At 37.6% G+C, this 18,364-nt stretch overlaps 1 protein-coding gene and 1 non-coding gene across 2 annotated transcripts in view; one reads left to right on the top strand and one right to left on the bottom strand.

The window, feature by feature from the left end:
* Nucleotides 1-18,364, top strand: part of LOC142337924 (integrator complex subunit 3-like) — a 180,240-nt gene that overhangs the window by 106,003 nt on the left and 55,873 nt on the right. The window contains exons 14-16 of the mRNA XM_075387563.1: nucleotides 2,531-2,654; nucleotides 6,927-7,089; nucleotides 8,053-8,208. Coding sequence (XP_075243678.1) covers nucleotides 2,531-2,654; nucleotides 6,927-7,089; nucleotides 8,053-8,208 — 443 coding nt within the window. The remainder of the gene's footprint in view (nucleotides 1-2,530; nucleotides 2,655-6,926; nucleotides 7,090-8,052; nucleotides 8,209-18,364) is intronic.
* Nucleotides 519-591, bottom strand: Trnav-cac (transfer RNA valine (anticodon CAC)). Its single transcript has one exon. It is a non-coding gene; the product is annotated as a tRNA-Val (tRNA).

Raw genomic sequence — 18,364 nt, 5'->3', positions numbered from 1 at the left:
CTTTTGCGTGTGAGGCACACGTGATAACCGCTACACCATAATGATTTGGCAATTGAAACAGTTATTTAAGCCAATTCATCGGTGTCTATTTCCTTTTTCCTACTTTAACGGGAGGAAATGAGGTCAGCCAGCATGAGTACTTTATACGCAGTTATTTTGTTTTCTCTCCCCCATTATTGTATTTTTTGGTTTCTTTAGGGTATTTCGAGGTTTACAGAGTATGTCCACTACGCTGTAAGAGTGCTATAATTGAAATTTTTCACGCTTCGTCTGATCTTTTTCCCTCACTAAGGCTGCCCTCCGTTAGCTTAAGGCAGCTAGTTAGTCGTTTCAGAGCCATTCGACCGACATTGGTCGGTTTTTCTTTTTTTTTCTGTTTGATTAAGAGATTTTCAGACGTAGATTGTGAACGTATCCCTGTAATCTGTCGGCTAGTCTTTGTTTCAAAATTTTCTTTGTGATTACAGTCCCATCTATGACGTAAAGGTGTTGTTTGTAGGTTAGATTAAAATAAGAGATATCAGCACGCGGGCTCGAACCACGGACCTTGTGCGTGTGAGTCACACGTGATAACCACTACACCATGGTGACTTGGAGTTCAAAACAGTGGTGAGTTATGCCTAATCCTCGCTGTCTGTTTGACCTTGCTTACTCTAATGGTTGGAAATAATATCAGCCAGCATGAGTACGTTTTTAATATTTTTTTGTGAAAACAGTCCCCCTACTTGCAGTTTTTTGTGTTCTTTCCCCTCTATGGTATTTTTTGGTTTATGTAGTTTAATTTGGGTGTTACAGAATTTGTCCACTACGCTGTGAGTGCTATAATTGAATTATTGCACTTTTTGTCTGATCTGTTTCTCTCACTAACGCTGCCCGCCGTTAGCATAAGCCTGCTAGTCAGTCGTTTGAGAGACATTCGCCCGTTGGTCGTTTTTTTTCTGTTTGATTTTCAAGGGGTATCAAGGCGTAGGTTATGAATTTTTTCTTGTAAACTGTCGGCTAGTTTGTGTTCCAGTTAGTCTGGAATTTATTTGTTTATGAGTACAAACACTGAGTACTATCACATCCTCGAAGTAAAGGTAAAGTTTAAAATTTGTAAGTAACATTATAAATGATTGATGTCACCACGCGGGCGGGATCCGCGGACCTTGTGCTTCTGGTGCACATGTGATAACTAGTACAACATTTTCTTTGTGAGTACCATCCCATCTATGAAGAGTTAAAATTTGTAGGTTGAATTTAAAGTGATAGATTTCACCTCGCAAGCTCGAACCGCGGATCTTTTGCGTGTAAGGCACACGTTATGACCATTACACCATTTTTAACCTGGAATTAAAAACAGTTAGTTGTGCCTATTCCTCGCTGTCGATGAGTCATTGCTTACATTAATGGGATGAAATAAGGTCGGAATGAGTACTTTTTTTCGTAGTTAAGACCCCTTACTCGCAGTTTTATTGCCACATATCCTCATGGTTTTTTATGGTTTTTAGGGTAATTTGGGGCTACCGAAGCATTCCACTACGCTTTGCCGTGGCCATAAAGGAAACACTGAACGCTGTATCCTGATCTTTTCCATCAATAAGGATGTCCTACGTTAGCTGAAGTTTTGAGGGCCATTCGCCCGACGTTAGTCTGTTCTTTTTCTTTTTCTGAGGTCCCGGAGAAGCAGGGGAGCTGAAGGGCTTAATTTTTTATTGAACCACGGAACTTTCTCGCGTGAGGTACGCGTGATAACCACTACACCACAGAGCAGAGTCTTGATATCACTTGTGCCTCGAACGAAAAAGTTCCGCAGTTCGATCAAAAAATTACGCCTTTCAGTTCCCTTGAAACTCAAACAGAAAAGGGAGAAGAACCGACACCACAGTGACTTGATATGATCGGCAGATGGAATATGTATGTTAAGTAGAATATCGATATCTGTACAAGTCTTAGCGCTCCTTAAATATGCAAAATGGTAAAGCAGAAAACGTGGTTGGACAAAAAATTGTTGACACATAGGTTAATATACACAAACCAAACACATCGGTAACGAAACGTAATACCTATTGCTTTTGAACGAGGGGCAAAGCTTCCAGCCCCAGGGGGTGCAAAAAAATGTGATCTTTTAACCTTCTATCTTTTCTTTTAAATGATTCTCTTGTGATGCTTTTGCGGGCCTGCTAGTAATTTTTGATCTAACCGCGGATTTTTTTGTGTGAGTCACGCGTGATAACCACTACACCACAGAGACTTGATGTCACGTGTGCCTCGCACGAAAAAGTTTCGCATTTCGATCAAAAATTACGCCCTTCGGCTCGCTAGAAACTCAAACAGAAAAGGGAGAAAGGCTTCAAAAATTATTTTTACCTTTATAAAACGGAACCACTAATTTTGATATTTAACATTGTACTAATTTTGTATAGATAATTTTAAACTTGTTTAACCCCTGGGTTATATTTTCAATTTACTTGTTTAAACAAAAAAAGAGAAGAACCGACACCACAGTGACTTGATATGATCTGCAGATGGAATATGCATGTATGTTCAGTTATGTGGTGGGTGAGATGTATGAGCTGAATGGTAGAGTGGGATACCATCTCCTATTCTATCTCGCATCTGCTGCTGCTTCTTCATCATCTGCGGATGACAGCACCAGTCAGACCAGCAGCCAAGTTAGTACTATCCGCATCTTTTCCCTTTGTACCCCCCCTCCCCCCCCCCCCCCCCAGCTTAGTTAAAAAAGAAAAATGAGCGAAAGTCTTTAGGCCTAAATGAACGTGTGAATTAACACAAACCCAATCATATCATAAAAAATTTTTGAAACTTGATGAAATGTGTTCTGCTGATGATTTATTTTGTCAAAAAAACTTAAATAATTTGACGGCTCTTTTCCCTTTGTGCCCCAGCTTAGTGGGTGCATATTATTTGCACCCCCCAAAACGCACGTGCCTTCCTTCTTTTAACATAACGATTTACAATGTAATGGCACGTGCTCTTACTGGGGGGGGGGGGGTGCAAAGCTTACTGGGGAGGGGGCACAAACGGAAAAAATTTTAGTATCTTATTGTCTTGATGCGTTGTATTTATAATTTATACGTTGTCTTGATACGTCTTAAAATCTTAATACTTTGTCCTCAGAAATGTACCCCCCCCCCCTTTGTCATAGTGTTATCACCCTTGCGTCCTCTTCTGGTCCCTGTCGATTGTTAGCCAGTGGAATCGCAGCAAAGAGTCAATTTACACTCTTTTGCTATTTAGATTGGATTTGCAGTACAGTTGTTGCCGAAAAGTCCAATTTTTTGACCTTTTTTTCCAACCGGCCAAACAGTCCGACCAATTGGGATAAAATATCTATATTCAAAGTCCATCAGCACTAACAACATAGTGCATGAATCTAAGGCTTGAAAGAAAGAAAGAAGAAAGAATTAATTTCTCCGCTTCAAACAATATCATCTATTTAAATATAAATACAAATACTATAATTAGGGAAAGGGTAGACAAACGGGGCTGTATAGACCCACCTAGTATCAGCCCCGTGTTAAAAGATGACAATTTTTTTAAATTTATTCTGAAATAAAGCAAAAATAAAAATCCCCTTTTTTCCATTCTGATGTTACGAATGAATGATGAATATTTCGTTTAGAAGGCTGTTTATCTTAGTTTGGTTTCTCTTTGTTCCACCCCAGTGATTAAAAAAATTACAAAAAAAGTTTTTTTTCAAGTTCCTTTATTTCATCAGAAAATCAGAAAAGCGGTCATTTCTCCTAAACTAGAGCTAGACGGGTCAAACTTTCGCTAATGACCTTATTGTCATCTAAGACGAGTACTCTAAGAACAGTGCAAAAAGGATCGAAAGCTTTTACGTCAAAACTTGGTCACCTGAGATTAGTTTAGAGAAAATCTTGACTATGAGGCGGACTTCACCATTTGCAGAGAATAGCCTTTTAATAGCTTTTTTTCATAAGGCGTATGTATCCAAACATTTTTCTCGGAGAAAATCAACGGCCTGTGATAGTCTTTGCGCAGCACATAATGTTCCAGCGTGCATATCAATTTTGTCGAAGTAATTTTTCAGGTGACCAGTTGATCGCGATTTCTAAAATGTAATCATCTCCTCTGAAATTTTGAGTGCCGTCAATTGACTTTTTTACCAGATGTAAAACCTTATTCATTGTCAATTTTTCGTGACATAAAAAGTTGTTTGCAGAACCTTCATGTTTATCTACCGTTAAAAATTCCAAAAAAATTAACGCTGAAACAAATGTTCCCCAGTAAAAGGATCATAAAGTTTTTAGCCTGTAGAAAAAAACAACGATTTTGCTTTCAAGAATGGTGCAGTTTATCAACTTGAACATCTAAACAAAAATCATTGAACATGATCTTCGTGGCTAACTTGAGAATTCATAAAAAATTATAATCATATAATTAAAGTTTTTCCACTTCCTGTTGCTCTAACTTTTACTTATTTCAAGTCTCAAATTCTAATGAGATCATCTTTTCATTCTGCCAGATAAAAATAATGAGAAATCAGTTTTTAGATTAAAGTTGATTAGAGTTGAGTTCTTTTAATATAAGCTATTAATATTCCCAGAGTCCTACTTCCAGCCAATTGTGTTTGGTTTTAATCAGGTAATCATCAAGCTTTAACGATAAAATTTGAAGAAAAAAGTAAGATTTCATTTTTTTAATTGAAATTTTTTGTCGTATATTTTTTGTATATCAAACAGCCCGTGACAAGGAAATCTTTAAGTTATTGACTAAATCAATTCTAGAATAAACACTATAAAATAATTTTTCCACTTGTTTAACAACCAGGAATTTTCAACTCAAAAGAACTTATTATTAACCAGAAGACCGAGACCGTTAATGTTTACCGTATGTTTTCGCAGAAAACGAGAACGACTTTGTTTCTCATTCCCTAAAGCTTTTTCCGCATCTGTTCTTCTTGTGAGTATATTAAAGATTCTTGCGGTATTTTTCATTGAAACTAACTGCTGATTAGTTGCAGATGTATTTTAAATTAACACCAAAATCGATTTAAAATGATTGCCAGGAAGTAATTTTTTGTGCATTTCTGGGGTCATTTGGTTTACTGTTGTTCTGTTTTTTAAAATATCAGGAAAAAAATAAGTTCTTTAGTTTCCTGTTTTTTGGTTTTAGTGTAATTTTTTCTTTGAACCCATGTCCTTCTTATTAGGCGTGAAGACATATTGATGTATCTACCATTTTTGTGGACTAAAGCTGCTGGTTAACTGATAGCCAATTTTGATCATTCACTTTAAGTATCAGAAAAAGGTGGCTAGATTTTTTCTGTTTTCCCAAGGATTGGGGTTTGTGCACTTTTTGACCCAAAAATCTAAATTTCCTACTTCCAGTTTAGCAGATTTTTTTGAAATTGATTTTCAGATAAAGTGAACTTGTTGAAAGGTTTAGCGGAAGCATTCTCAGAACTTCAATTATTTTAAAGAAAATTTTCTTTCTATCGATTGAAATATGCAATAAAATTTGCAAATAATTAGATTAGACTATTTTACCATCTTCCCCACGAGATGCTTTTAATTGCTCTCAAACGAATTTTTTAGCAAATATATTATTCTTACCTGTTCTTTTATGTAATTTTTCGTACCACCAACTTTTCGTCTAATCGTTTTTTCGTCGGACCATTTGATTGTTCGTCCGCCAAAACGGGATTAACAGGTAGAGTCCGGAGGGCAGTACGTTGTTTTAGAGACTTCCAGCTCGCTAGTCTCTGAGTTTTCGATTCAAAAAAACTGTTTCAGAGACATAAATTTATGGTGTGAAGAGCGGTTCTTAGAGTCTGAATTCCTTCGCCTTAACCCAGAACGATATCCATTCCCGCACTCACAAATCAACCCCCGCGCTGTCCGCCATGCTCAAAACCCCCACCCTAATTAATCCTTAATTAAAGCTAGCCTCTCTAAGTAGCAGCTAGCTACTGAAGAAGCAAGCCAAGCGCCAGTCGTTAAAGAGCAATTCGCCCGAGGTTAGTCGGTATGTTTCTTTTCTAGTTTTCCTTCCAATTTCATAAACTGTTCCCGAGTTACAAACTGCAATGAAATTGGTAATTTTTTCAGTAAGAACTAAAAGTAGTCTCCAACAACTAAATTATCTCAAATTTATGTTCTTTTTCTCTACGATCCGTAAACAAAACGTTAAATTTGATTTTCAAAAATGGAAGAATGTGTATTCAAGGTCGGCTTTTTTTCTTATGTTCCTCCATTTACGGAAAACACGTTGAAAAAACAGTTTGAGAGCAAGGGCGATTCTCTTTTTTCATTTTCATTTTATCCGATTTTTTCTTTTAATGAGCTTTATTAATGCTCTATGCACTATTATGCACTATTATGCTCTATGCTCTAATGCACTATTATGGATCTTCGCCCGATACAGACCTTCAATGGTTATCTTAAACGCCTGTATCATCCATTATTAATTCAAATAAGCAAAATGATTTTCTGAGTAGACTTAAGGCGGTCAATGTGACATTCATAAACGGAATAAACTAGTAAAGCACGAAGGGATCGTAAAACTTTAACAGTCTCTTAATTTTATGGTTGCACGGTGCAGTTTTTGAAAGTGGACCCCCTCCGTGTAAAAGGAAGCTCTGATTGTTCTCCTAATTTTGTTTCTCAACGGTCAGGTTTAATGTAACTGTTGTCTTTAAGAGCGGTAATCAGTATGAGTTAAAGTGCTTCTTAAATTAGATCAAGATTATTGTTTATCTCAAAAGGTAAACACACGAATAAATTTCAATCAGTTTTTCAGATAAACAATAATCTTGATCTAAGTTGAGAAGCACTTTAACTAATATTGATTACTGCTCCTCTTAAAGACAACAGTTACATTAAAAGTGACCGTTGAGAAACAAAATTAAGAGAACAATCAGAGCTTCCTTGTAAATTGAAATTTAATCGTGTGTTTAGAGTGGTCTGGGTGAGCCAAAAGACGTGTATGTAGATGTGATGTTGAACTCTCTTGACGAAGAGATCAGCAATGCTCTTGTGAAGGACATGCATTTAGCAGCCAAACATGACATGCCATTATTCATGAAACTTATTCCATTCGTCTACAACAACTTCCCTCAGGGTTAGTCAGTTAAAATTTATCCTTTTCTTTTTAATTGCTCTTGAACGTAGTTCATAGCAATTATTGTAAACATGTGTGTCTTTTTTTATGCAAAATTTTCGCTTGACAATTTTGACTTTTTGAGTGACTTTTACGCCCTTGACTTTTTGCATTTCGCGTGATCTAAAATTCTCTCTCAATCACAACTTCAAGCAGCTGAACTCAATTGGCGGCAATTTAATTCTCAAAGTTAAATGAAAAGTGCGCCGAAACTGGTTCCATTTTTACTTTAAATCTTAATAGTGGTATATGTTAACCTCTAATGTGGTTATTTGAAGCCCACTATTGAACTTCGTCGTCCCATTTAGGCTCCCCCTCCCCCCCCCCCCCCCCGACTGCAACAGGCTGCAATTGATTAGAGCTCCCACTAGTCGTTCAAGAGCAATTCTTCCGACGTTTAGTCGGTTATGTTCAAGTTTAGGATCTCTCCCATTATCCCCCCCCCCCCCACACACACACACACGAAATTATAGCTATCCCCCTATATGGTATAATTACCATGATGGAGGTAGGGCTACAGGTTATATGACCACTAAACTGGTCGCTGTATTGGAAAAGACCCGAAATTTGTACAGTTTTGATCTTTTACTTGATGAATATATTGTTTGGTTTTATTAGTTCTATCTGCATTGCTTCTTATTTCATAAAAGTGCAAATGAACTAAAGTAATTTTTATTAACAGGTAGCGAAATTTGTGGCCCATATGAATTTGAAATGAGTGAAGTGATAGTTTCTGTGGGCACTTGTTTAAGTAGCCCCATCGAGTTACCAATTTGTGAATGAGTATTCAAATTTGTGAATGCGAGTATTCACTCTTTAATCTAAATAACAATGTAAAAACTGCGGACGACCTGGTCATCATTTTCCCCTGAAATGATATACTCTGCTTTGCTTCATATTTGACGTTTTTCTTGGTAATTGCAGAAGTTCGTGGTAGTGTGGCGATGGCTAAGCTGATTGTATCTTCAATTGATCCCTGCCAGCTCAACTCTCTCATCTCTCAAGTGATGCTGGACGAGGTGGAGTTGTTCGAAGAGGAAGAGGGGACCGATGGCACCCCTGCGGCTGAGAGATCTGGAGGTACGATTAGAACTTGCAGTGCTATCATTGGTTCCAGGCACATTTTTTAAAACAAAGGAATTGAAATTGTACCAACTTTTTGAAGATTATAGAAAAAATATATACAATTCATACAAGACTATTTGATCTTCTAGAATCTTCTTATTAAACTTAGATCACCCTTGAGCACAATATGCTAAAGCTCCCCTTTGTCTGCTTCGTTAAGAGACTCTTTAAAAGGCCATTAACCGAGAAAAAAGGTTGGTATAACAAGACGGTATCAGAAAAAGTGCGGGTGTACTTTTTCTGTTATCCAAAACAAAACTAAGGTTTTTAAATTGAGCCAAAATAAATATGAAAATCGAAGATATCGCTACGGCGTAAATTTTTTATTTGCGAGAAGCGACGTCTACGAATGGTTATTGGTAGTGCAAAGCGTTAGTCCCCAAATCAAAAATCGTCCCAAACATTGTCTTCATTTTCAACGAAAGTATTTCGTATAACACAATCCATTTCCTACTCTTGAGAAAAGAAGGTACTAGTATTCTCATATTCTTTTAATTGCTCTCAAACAAAATTTGAAGTTGTTATTATGCGATTTTCTGCTCGATCAATTGTTCATCTTTTTCATCGGTTTTTCACGTTTTTGACTACTAGTCCTGAAAAACAGAAAACGGGATAAAAAGATAAAGCCATGAGGGCATCAAGTCTCTGAGCAACTTTTTTGATCTGGCTCTAATAGTCTCTAAGCGTACAAATCACCAAAGCTGCTGAGAAGACTTAAAATTGATGGCTAAAGTGCATTCTTTTGTTGTTTTGTGGTTTGGAAACCGCCACTCTACTCTGTCCCCCGCCCGCACTCCACGCCTACCTTTTGCTCTCCCCGTCTCGCCCAGTCTCAGCCACATCGAAATTGTGATTATCGTCTAGCTCTCAGCTGTTCTGAATTTCAGCTCAGAGAAAGATTGTGTGTTCTTCAAAGCAGAGAAATAATTCTGAGTGAAATTTAACCCCGTATAAAATAGGATGCGCAATTTTTCTAAGTGAAAGATAAAGAATTAAGTATTTGAAACAATTGTTTTTTTTTAATAGCCGCACAGCGATAGCTGGGGCTATTATTGGCCTTCTCTTGGTTTTTTTACAATTCAAAGAATTTGAATTGTATTGGGGCGCTGTCTTTTTTTACAATTCAAAGAATTTGAATTGTTTTGGGGCGCTGTCTTTTTTTTAAGATCTGTTCACACATTTTCATGACTTTTGAAGTCAAATTGGAGTAGTGATTTTGGTCACGCCGAAACAGGAAGTGGAGCGAAAAAGCGAGTGGCTTTGCGGCGTGAAATTTTTTCGCTCTAATTTTAAAGTAGAGTGAGAAAACGGTGTTTGAACAAAAATTCGGTTTCTCGCTAGTGGTTTCTTGTTCACATGCGGCAATTTCACTCTGATTTTTACTGTTTTTTCGATTTTTTGGATCGGATTTTTTTCTAAATGGTTTTTCCAATCCATTCACAGCTCATTCTGGAACTAGTTTTTTTGTTTGAATTATATTTTCATTTCTCGCTAGTGGTTTTTTGTTCATATGCGGCATTATGACATTGATTTTCTGTTTTTTCTTATTTTTTATCTTTTTTTAAAAAACTGTTTTCTCAATTCACTCATAGTCCATTCTAGGTCTAGTTTTTCTGTTTAGTCAATGAAAATTCCTTGAATTGTACGTCAGGACTTGTCCTGCTATGTTTTTTTGTTTCGTCTTCATGATTTTTGTTACGACCATATGACGTCACAGCCACTTTTTGTTCATTCGTTCATGCAAGTTTAACTGAATTGCATGTGTGACGTCATTTTTCGCTCTTAGTGGAGCGAGCTTTTTGTTCATGCGCGAGATTAAATTTTTGTTCACACTTGACTTGCCTCACTCTCAAAAACGACTTCCTCACTTTGAAATTGACTTTTATTTACTTTAATTCAAAGAGATAAGGTCAAATGGGTGTGTGTGAGTCTAAATGAAGGTTATTTGAGATCAGCTAATAGAGGCAGCAATAACTTATACAGGTTTTTAATCAAAATATAACAGATCAGCCTTCAATGAAAAGACGAATTTTTTTGGTCTGTCTTTTTTACTGTTTTTTTAGACTGCTGATCTACGAATCTATTGCGGCTATTTTCTGGCGATCTGCCAGCTATGTTTTATTATTGGGTCAACGTTTTTTGTCCTTATCAATTTATTTTTTGTTTTCTCTCAGTCTTTCTGTTCTTCGTCTTTGTCATCTGCGTTCTTTGTTTTTCATTAAATGGAGAAAAAAAAATTTTATGGCTAATTTCCCATAAATTGTTGCAGAAGCAGAATCAGCACTTATTTTTTTTCGGCGTACGTTATTTATTCTATTACAAGATGTTAAGGCATTTTACAAACCTCAATGCTAGCTGTAGTGTTAAGCAAAGAACCCAAGATTTCAATACCATGGAACAATTTCAAAATTTTTAAACCAAATTTGTAACCTAAATTTCAGTTGCTCAGTATCCAGGCTGCCGCTTTTCTTTACCCTCTTTCTATCTAATTTTCTTCCACTTTGCTGGCAAGCTGGACCTGCGATTTATAAGAAATAATTGAAGCCATGTATTGCAATCTTTTTGTTTGGTCGTCAAGTAGAATGTTCAATTGCTCTCAGACGAAGTTTGTAGCAATTTTATGTGATTGTCTTTTTATGCGATTTTCCGCTGGACAGATTTTTTGGTCTGACCAATTTGACTTTTTGTCCTCAAAAACTGGATAAACTATTATTGTGTGCAACGCATTAAGTGTTCTTAGAGCCTTCCGTCTTGATAGTCATTAACTCAGTGATTCACCGAAATTGTTTTTGGACGATTCATGATGTGTAGTGAGGTTCTTTACAGTTTAACGCCCCACTCACTTCACCCCTCCCCCAACATCAGCCCCCTTTCACCCCAAAACCTTAGCCACTGCACATCGTCCAACCCGTATCCCAACGCTCTCGATCCCCACTCGTGCCCCCCCCCCCCCCACTCGTATATTGTAATAGATATCAAGAGTTTTTTTGGTGCTATAATGGGTACTTCTAAATCTTTCTTATTTTTGTTCAGATTTTTTGTAGATGCAGATAAGAGACCAAGTTCATAGATCTATTCAGTGCCTTCTGTTTACTTTTTTGAAAAAAGAGGTCGATTAAAAAAGCCCCTCCCCTAAAAGGGGTAGTTGGTCAACTCGGGGGCATCAAGTCAACTCCTATAGATATTTATAAATCCTGGCAGTAGTCTAATTTTTTTAAAGCATCAGATGCGAAAGATAATGAAATTTGTGCATCAGAATTATAATCGAAATAGATTTGATAAATAGCAATCAAAATTTATTGTAGAGTGATTTTAATCAGGATTAGAAAAAATATGAACAATTAGGACAACATGCTCCCTTCATCAATAATGGTTCCTATTGATGCTTCTACTGCAGAGCGCCGGTGCATGGCGCGATCGACTCGGAGGCAGAGTATGAAGCTACGCAAAAGTGCAAAATTTGTTTTTATCCTGATGTCCGTCATCACGTCCGAAAATCTTCCTTTTTATCGCTGATTCTGGAGGCCAATCTCCATATGGCTTCTGTTATTGACGAACCAACTCCTCCTGCACCTGAGAAGATTAACGGACAGAAATTGGCTTTCATGTCTTGGTTATATTTTGTTCAAATTTCAGCTTCTCGATGGACTTTTGATATTGCAAAAAAGTAAACAGAAGCTAGGCAAAAGTGCAAAATTTGTTTTTGTCCTGATGTCCGTCATCACGTCCAAATTTGAATTTTCTTTTTTATCGCTGATTCTGGAAGCCATTCTCCGTATGGCTTCTGATTCTGACGAACCAACTCCTCCTGTGCCTGAGAAAATTAACGGACAGAAACTGGCTTTCTTGACTTTGATTAACTTTTGCTCGTATTTCAGCTTCTTGATGAACTTGTGATAATTTTTGGAATCCGGTATGCTTCTTGGGCAACGGTTAGCAGGCGGATTAAACCCTTGCACATCAAAAAACTTACTGCTGAAACCGGAATTTGAGAAGCTATTAGTTTTGATATTTAGTCGAGCGTAGTTATCAGTCGTGGTACTTCTATTTACGATGGTTTCACCTTGCGGAGTCCTCATTACAGACCTTATTGAGCTGGTTGGCAAAAGTCACGGAAGTCATTGTGTCTGATGTGCAATTAGCCACCTTTTGGACTGTGAAAAGCATGCGCTAAATTAAAAGTTTCTCCACGTGCGCATGTTGATGGCAATTTTGCGGGATGCGATCCATATCTAAGGGCAATTCCATCTCTAAATTCTCCTTTGGTGAAATCAAAATGAAATCTTTTCAATGCAAGTGCGTTTTGCTAGCATGATTCTCCGTTTCGCATAGCTAAATATATAGATTAAGCCTTTTTTTCGTTGATGAGATCTTTGATCGCCGACGTTTTCGCTCGAGCTCGTTCGCGCTTTTCCTTTGTGATTTTCTGACCGATTTTCTCCGTATGAAACTCGTTATGATTCTGTAGCGTTATGATTCTTTAACGGCTCACATATCGGAATAGATCTTTCAGGTTCATTCACCCTGTCTTCGGGTAGAAGAGCACTTAGGCCACCGTCTTTAACCGGAGGAGAGAAAACCTTCTGTTGTAAGAAGGTTGGTTCAACATTGAAGAGATGAGATTTTTTATCATTTTGTTCTTTTTCCCGCAGCAGACTGTCTGAGTTTGGAGTAATCATAGCAATAAAAATCAATTGTAAATGATTTGTACACACTCTTTCGGGACACCCAAGTATGTGCCGTAAGTTTGTTGAGCATGTAGTCCATTGACTTTTCGTTCATATAGTCGTTGCAGGTGTGCGTTTCGCCCGCATGATTCTCCGTTTCGCATAGCTAAATATAGAGATTAAGCCTTTTTTTCGTTGATGAGATCTTTGATCGCCAACGTTTTCGCTCGAGCTCGTTCGCGCTTTTCCTTTGTGATTTTCTGACCGATTTTCTCCGTATGAAACTCGTTATGATTCTATAGCGTTATGATTCTGTAACGGCTCACATCGGAATAGATCTTTCATTTTCATTCACCCTGTCTTCAGGTAGAAGAGTACTTAGGCCACCGTCTTTAACCGGATGAGAGAAAACCTTCGGTTGTAAGAAGGTTGGTTCAACATTGAAGAGATGAGATTTTTCTATTTTTTTTTCTTTTTCCCTCGGCAGACTGTCTGAGTTTGGAGTAATCATAGCAATAAAAATCAATTGTAAATGATTTGTACACACTCTTTGGGGACACCCAAGTTTGTGCCGTAAGTTTGTTGAGCATGTAGTCCATTGACTTTTCGTTCATATAGTCGTTGCAGTTTTTATGAGAACCAATAAATGAACCCCAGGGTAATTATTGAGTGCAATCACGCAACAAGCGTTATAAGAATTCAAAAAATGCAGTTCTTCGGTGGCAAATCTGATTGCATGTTCGGACACTATTCTGCAGAGATCGATTGGGGAGGACTTATATGATGTCAAAAGTCGTCTGCATTCCCCTGCATTCAAGACCAGATGGGCCGTAGCTGCCACTTGTTTTCATTGCGGCAGGTTTAACTTCAGAGCCTTGAATTTTTTCACAAATAGAGGGACGATACGGCAAATCCCGATTTTTCAGATCGGTTACTACTCGTTTGGGATCAACTTTCTGGCTATAGGGGTGTTTTTCTTGTAGAAGATCCAGTACCGTCCAATTTTTTTCCTTTGATTATCAGTTCTTTGGATGCTGATAGCACACCGCCTTTTGCATTGTCTGAGAGACATCTGAAATCATTCAATATTTTACCCGACTCCATTTGATTTTCAAAGGCTTTTAATCTATTTAATTTCCTTGAAATCTATCGAAGGGCCTTTACCTCAAGGAATAGTTCTTCGAATTTGCACTTGATCCACAGATCAAGGCGTCTAAACAAAGTTTTTGTTATTGAAGTATTGTTTTCATTTTTTACCTTGTGAGAAGTAAATGCGTCCTTACAATTGTGCAAATCATAGCTCATTCAGTGTGCGGCCCTTCTTCAAGCGTCATAGTGAGGATGATGTTCATAGCATTGGTAGTTTTGAAGCCTACTTTATTTTTGCTTATGGTAAAGGGGAGTGGTTCCCAGTGAACTATTTCAATGTAGATTTTCCGTAGTGTTTTAAATTGCTTTAAAACAAATTTTGTAGCAATATATTAGTCCTGTAGGTTTTTATGCGATTTTCGCTTCCGAATTTTTCTCTGACCCATTTTACTTTTTGTCCAAAAGAACGGGATACAAAGGTAGTGCAGAGTGGGCAATAATGCTCTAGAGCGTTTCAGCTCATGTTCTCGAAGTATACGACACAGAGAAACTGTTTTAGAGACCTATACTTATGGTGTGAAGGGCGGTTCATAGAGGTTGAAGAAGCCCCCCTCCCACTGTTGCCCCCAACACCACCCCAAGTGTTGGCTCATCCCCGCGCCATTGCCCCTGTCCCCCTACAGTTGGCTAGCTACTAACGAAGCCAACCGCTTGCCGGTCGTTTAAGAGCAGTTCGCCCGTCGTTAGTCGTTTATTTTTTCGTCCGAGAAATTTTTGTTTGTAAGAGTTTGCCGGGAAATTTTTATTTGTAAGAGAAAACTCAGTCCTGCTGACCGCGTTTTTCGTAAAACTTTCTGTTGATATCCCTCCCCAGCATTGGTGTTTTTCCCATTATATCGTTCCGAAATCTGATTGAATGTATTACTGAATATAGTACAACTTTCATAAACTATGGGAAAAGGATCTTTTTCGTTTGCCCCCCATCCCCGCACTTCTCGTTTTTTTATTTTTTTTCCTTGAACTCTCCCGAAGTACCTTTACCTCAACGAACAGGTTGTTGAATTTGCACCTGATCCACAGATCGAGCCTTCTGGACAAGGTTTCTGTAATTGAAGCATCGTTTTTCATTTTGATCTTTCATTTCGAGAAGTAAATGCGGCATTATCCTTGTCCTAATCCTAGCGCATTCAGTCTGCCGCCCATTTTCAAGCGTCCTAGTGAGAATGAAGTCAATAACATTGGCAATTTTAAAGCCTGCTTCTTTTCTGCTAGTGGTAAAAAGGATTGGTTCCCAGTAAACTATTTTTTTCATTGCAGATTTTCCGTAGAGTTTCTATTTTTTTTTTCGTTTTTAATGTTTTAATTGGTTAGAATGCATTTGTCTGGATTCACTGGATCAAGACAAATCATCTGCTTAACCAAAAGCTAAGAAATTTCCTTCTTACCCCAACTACTTTGACTTTGTTAAAGAGTTCTTGATGTGATACGCTATCGGAAGTTTTCTTGAAGTCCAGATAGTTGGTTATCGCGTGATATTTTATGCTGAATTACTTGTTGGGAATATCTTACTTAGTTAAATGGAACCAACTGCTTCCACGAAAAATAACAAATTGTGAAGCACCAAATTCTGATAGCAAGAATTCCCCTTGAGGTCTTGTGAAGAATCAGAGGCAAACATAATGATGTCACCTGTCGAGCGAGATCTTGTTAAAGCTCTATTGTTTTCAAGCTATTTTTTTCTTAATTTTCAGAGAAATATGAATTAAAAGTAGATAAAAAATGATATTTGTGTTCTTTCCGTTTGTACCCTCCACAGTACGTTATGCTCCCGCAGTTACCGAGAATGCGTGATTTAATCGTTAACTCTTATATAAGAATGTGACCCGTGCATCTGAGAAGTGGAAAAAACATGCACTCACTTAGCTTGGGGGGGGGCACAAAGAGAAAAGATCGGGTTTTTGTTTAAAAAAATGGTTACCTCCTATACATTGTGCTTCATTTTTTTGTGGTCAGTAGAGGTTTGGATTTCTGGAAATGTACAGTTTTAAGGTAATGGTGGATTTGTACGAAATACAGAGTGGAAATCTATCTTCTGCGTCAGAAAGCTCTAGCTTATTTTTGAAACCCCTTTATTGGGAGTAATTGTTTGTTGGGTTTTCGGGTAAGTTAAGTAATGTAATGGGGTTTTTCGATGTTAGATGTGCAGTCATGGCACAGTGAATAAGGCATCTGACTAGAAATGAGAAGGGTTATATCCGAGCATGTTTGAGTCCTGCTGACTGCGTTTTTCTTCAAACTTTCTGTTGGTATCCCTCAACCAGCATTGATATTTTTCCCATTATATCCCTTCGAACTCTGATTGAATATTTTGCTGAATTTAGTAAAACTTTCATAAACTATGGGAAAGATAATCTTTTTTGTTTGCCCCCACCCCTCCCCCATCCCCCACTTCTCGTTTTCTTTTTTTCTCCTTGGCCTCTCCCGAAGTGCCTTTCCCCCAACGAACAGGTTGTCGATTTTGCACCTGGTCTACAGATTGAGCCTTCAAGACAGGGTTTTTGTTATTGAAGCGTCGTTTTCAATTTTGATTTTGCGAGAAGTGAATGCGGCATTATCATTTTCTTAAGCATAGCGCATTCAGTCTGCTTCTAGCTTCTTAGTGAGGATTAAGTCCTTAACATTGGCAATTTTGAAGTCTGCTTCCTTTTTGCTAATGGTATAGAAGATTGGTTCCCAGTGAACTATTTATTCATTGTTGATTTCCCGTAGAGTTTCTATTTGTTCGTCTGTAAAATTTTTCTTGGGCAGAATGCATTTGTCTGGATTCGCTTGATCAAGACAAATCATCTGCTTAACCAAAAGCTAAGAAATATCCTTTTTACCCCGACTATTTTGACTTTGTTAAAGAGTACTTGATGTGATAAGCTATCAGAAATTTTCTTGAAGTTCAGATATTGGGTTAATTGTGCGATTCTTTATGCTGAACTATTTAGTTAAAATATCTTTCTGAGTTGAATGGAACCAACATCTTCCACGAAAAAACAGCTTCCACGGATAGTACGTACAACTTTCATAAACTATGAGAAAAAGGATATCCTTCGTTTGCCCCCCCCTCCTTTCTCCTTTTCTGTTTAGTTTCCTTAAACGCTCCCGGATTGCCTTTGCCTCAACGAACCGGTCGTCGAATTTGCACTTGATCCGCAGATCGAGCCTTCTAGACAAGGTTTTTGTTATTGAAGTATCGTTTTCAATTTTGATCTTCCGAGAAATGAATGCGGCATTATCGTTGTGCAAATCATAGCGCATTCAGTGTGTGGCCCATCTTCAAGCGTATTAGTGAGGATTAAGTCCTTAACTTTGGCAATTTTGAAGCCTGGTTCCTTTTTGCTAATGATATAGAAGATTGGTTCCCAGTGAACTATTTATACATTGTTGATTTCCCGTAGAGTTTATATTTGTTCGTCTATAAAATTGTTATTGGTCAGAATGCTTTTGTCTGGATTCGCTTGATCAAGACAAATCATCTGCTTAACTAAAAGCTAAGAAATTTCCTTCTCACCCCGACTATTTTGACTTTGTTAAAAGAGTAATTGATATGATAAGGTATCAGAAATTTTCTTGAAGTTCAGATATTGCGTTAGTGTGCGATTCTTTCTGCTGAACTATTTTGTTGAAATATCTTTCTGAGTTGAATGGAACCAACAACTTTCACGAAAAATGCCAAATCCTGAAGAACCAAGTTCTAATACCAAGAATTTGATTGTCCAGACTTCCCTATGAGCTCTTACGAAGAATCATAGGCAAACTTGATGATTTCACGTATACAGAGAGATCTTTTTTGAGCTCTATTGTTTTCACGCTATCCTGTTCTTATATTTTACAGAGAAATCTTAAATTGAAACCAGATAAAAGTGGTTTTTGGGGATTTTCTCCGTTTGTGCCCCCCCCCCCCCACCTTCCCCAGTAGGTTATGCTCCTCCGCTTACTGAGCATGTGTCATTAATTGGTAAATCCTTGTGACAAATAGTGAACGTGCGTCTGTGGTGTGCAAAAAATATGCACCCACTAAGCTTGAGGGTACAAACAAAGAAGATCGAGTTTTTGTTTTATAAAACGGTTAGCTCTTAAACATTTGTTGCAATTGTTTTAAGGAAACTTTGTGTTCGGTAGAGGTTTAGATTTCTGCCATTGTACAAATTTAAATTAATCGTGGAATTGCACGAAATTCGGAATGAAAGTCTATAGTCTGCGTCAGAAAGCTCTATCCTAATTTTCCAAACTTCTTTTTTTGGTAGCATTGTTTGGAGATGTTGGCGGTAAGCTAAATAATGTAGCGGAGATTTTAGATGGTAGAT

Source organism: Convolutriloba macropyga, chromosome 4, assembly GCF_964194025.1.
Source record: "Convolutriloba macropyga chromosome 4, txConMacr16.3, whole genome shotgun sequence".
Taxonomy (NCBI): Eukaryota; Metazoa; Xenacoelomorpha; order Acoela; family Convolutidae; genus Convolutriloba; species Convolutriloba macropyga.
Note: the sequence above shows the minus strand (reverse complement) of the source record. Positions and strands in the feature narration are given on the sequence as shown.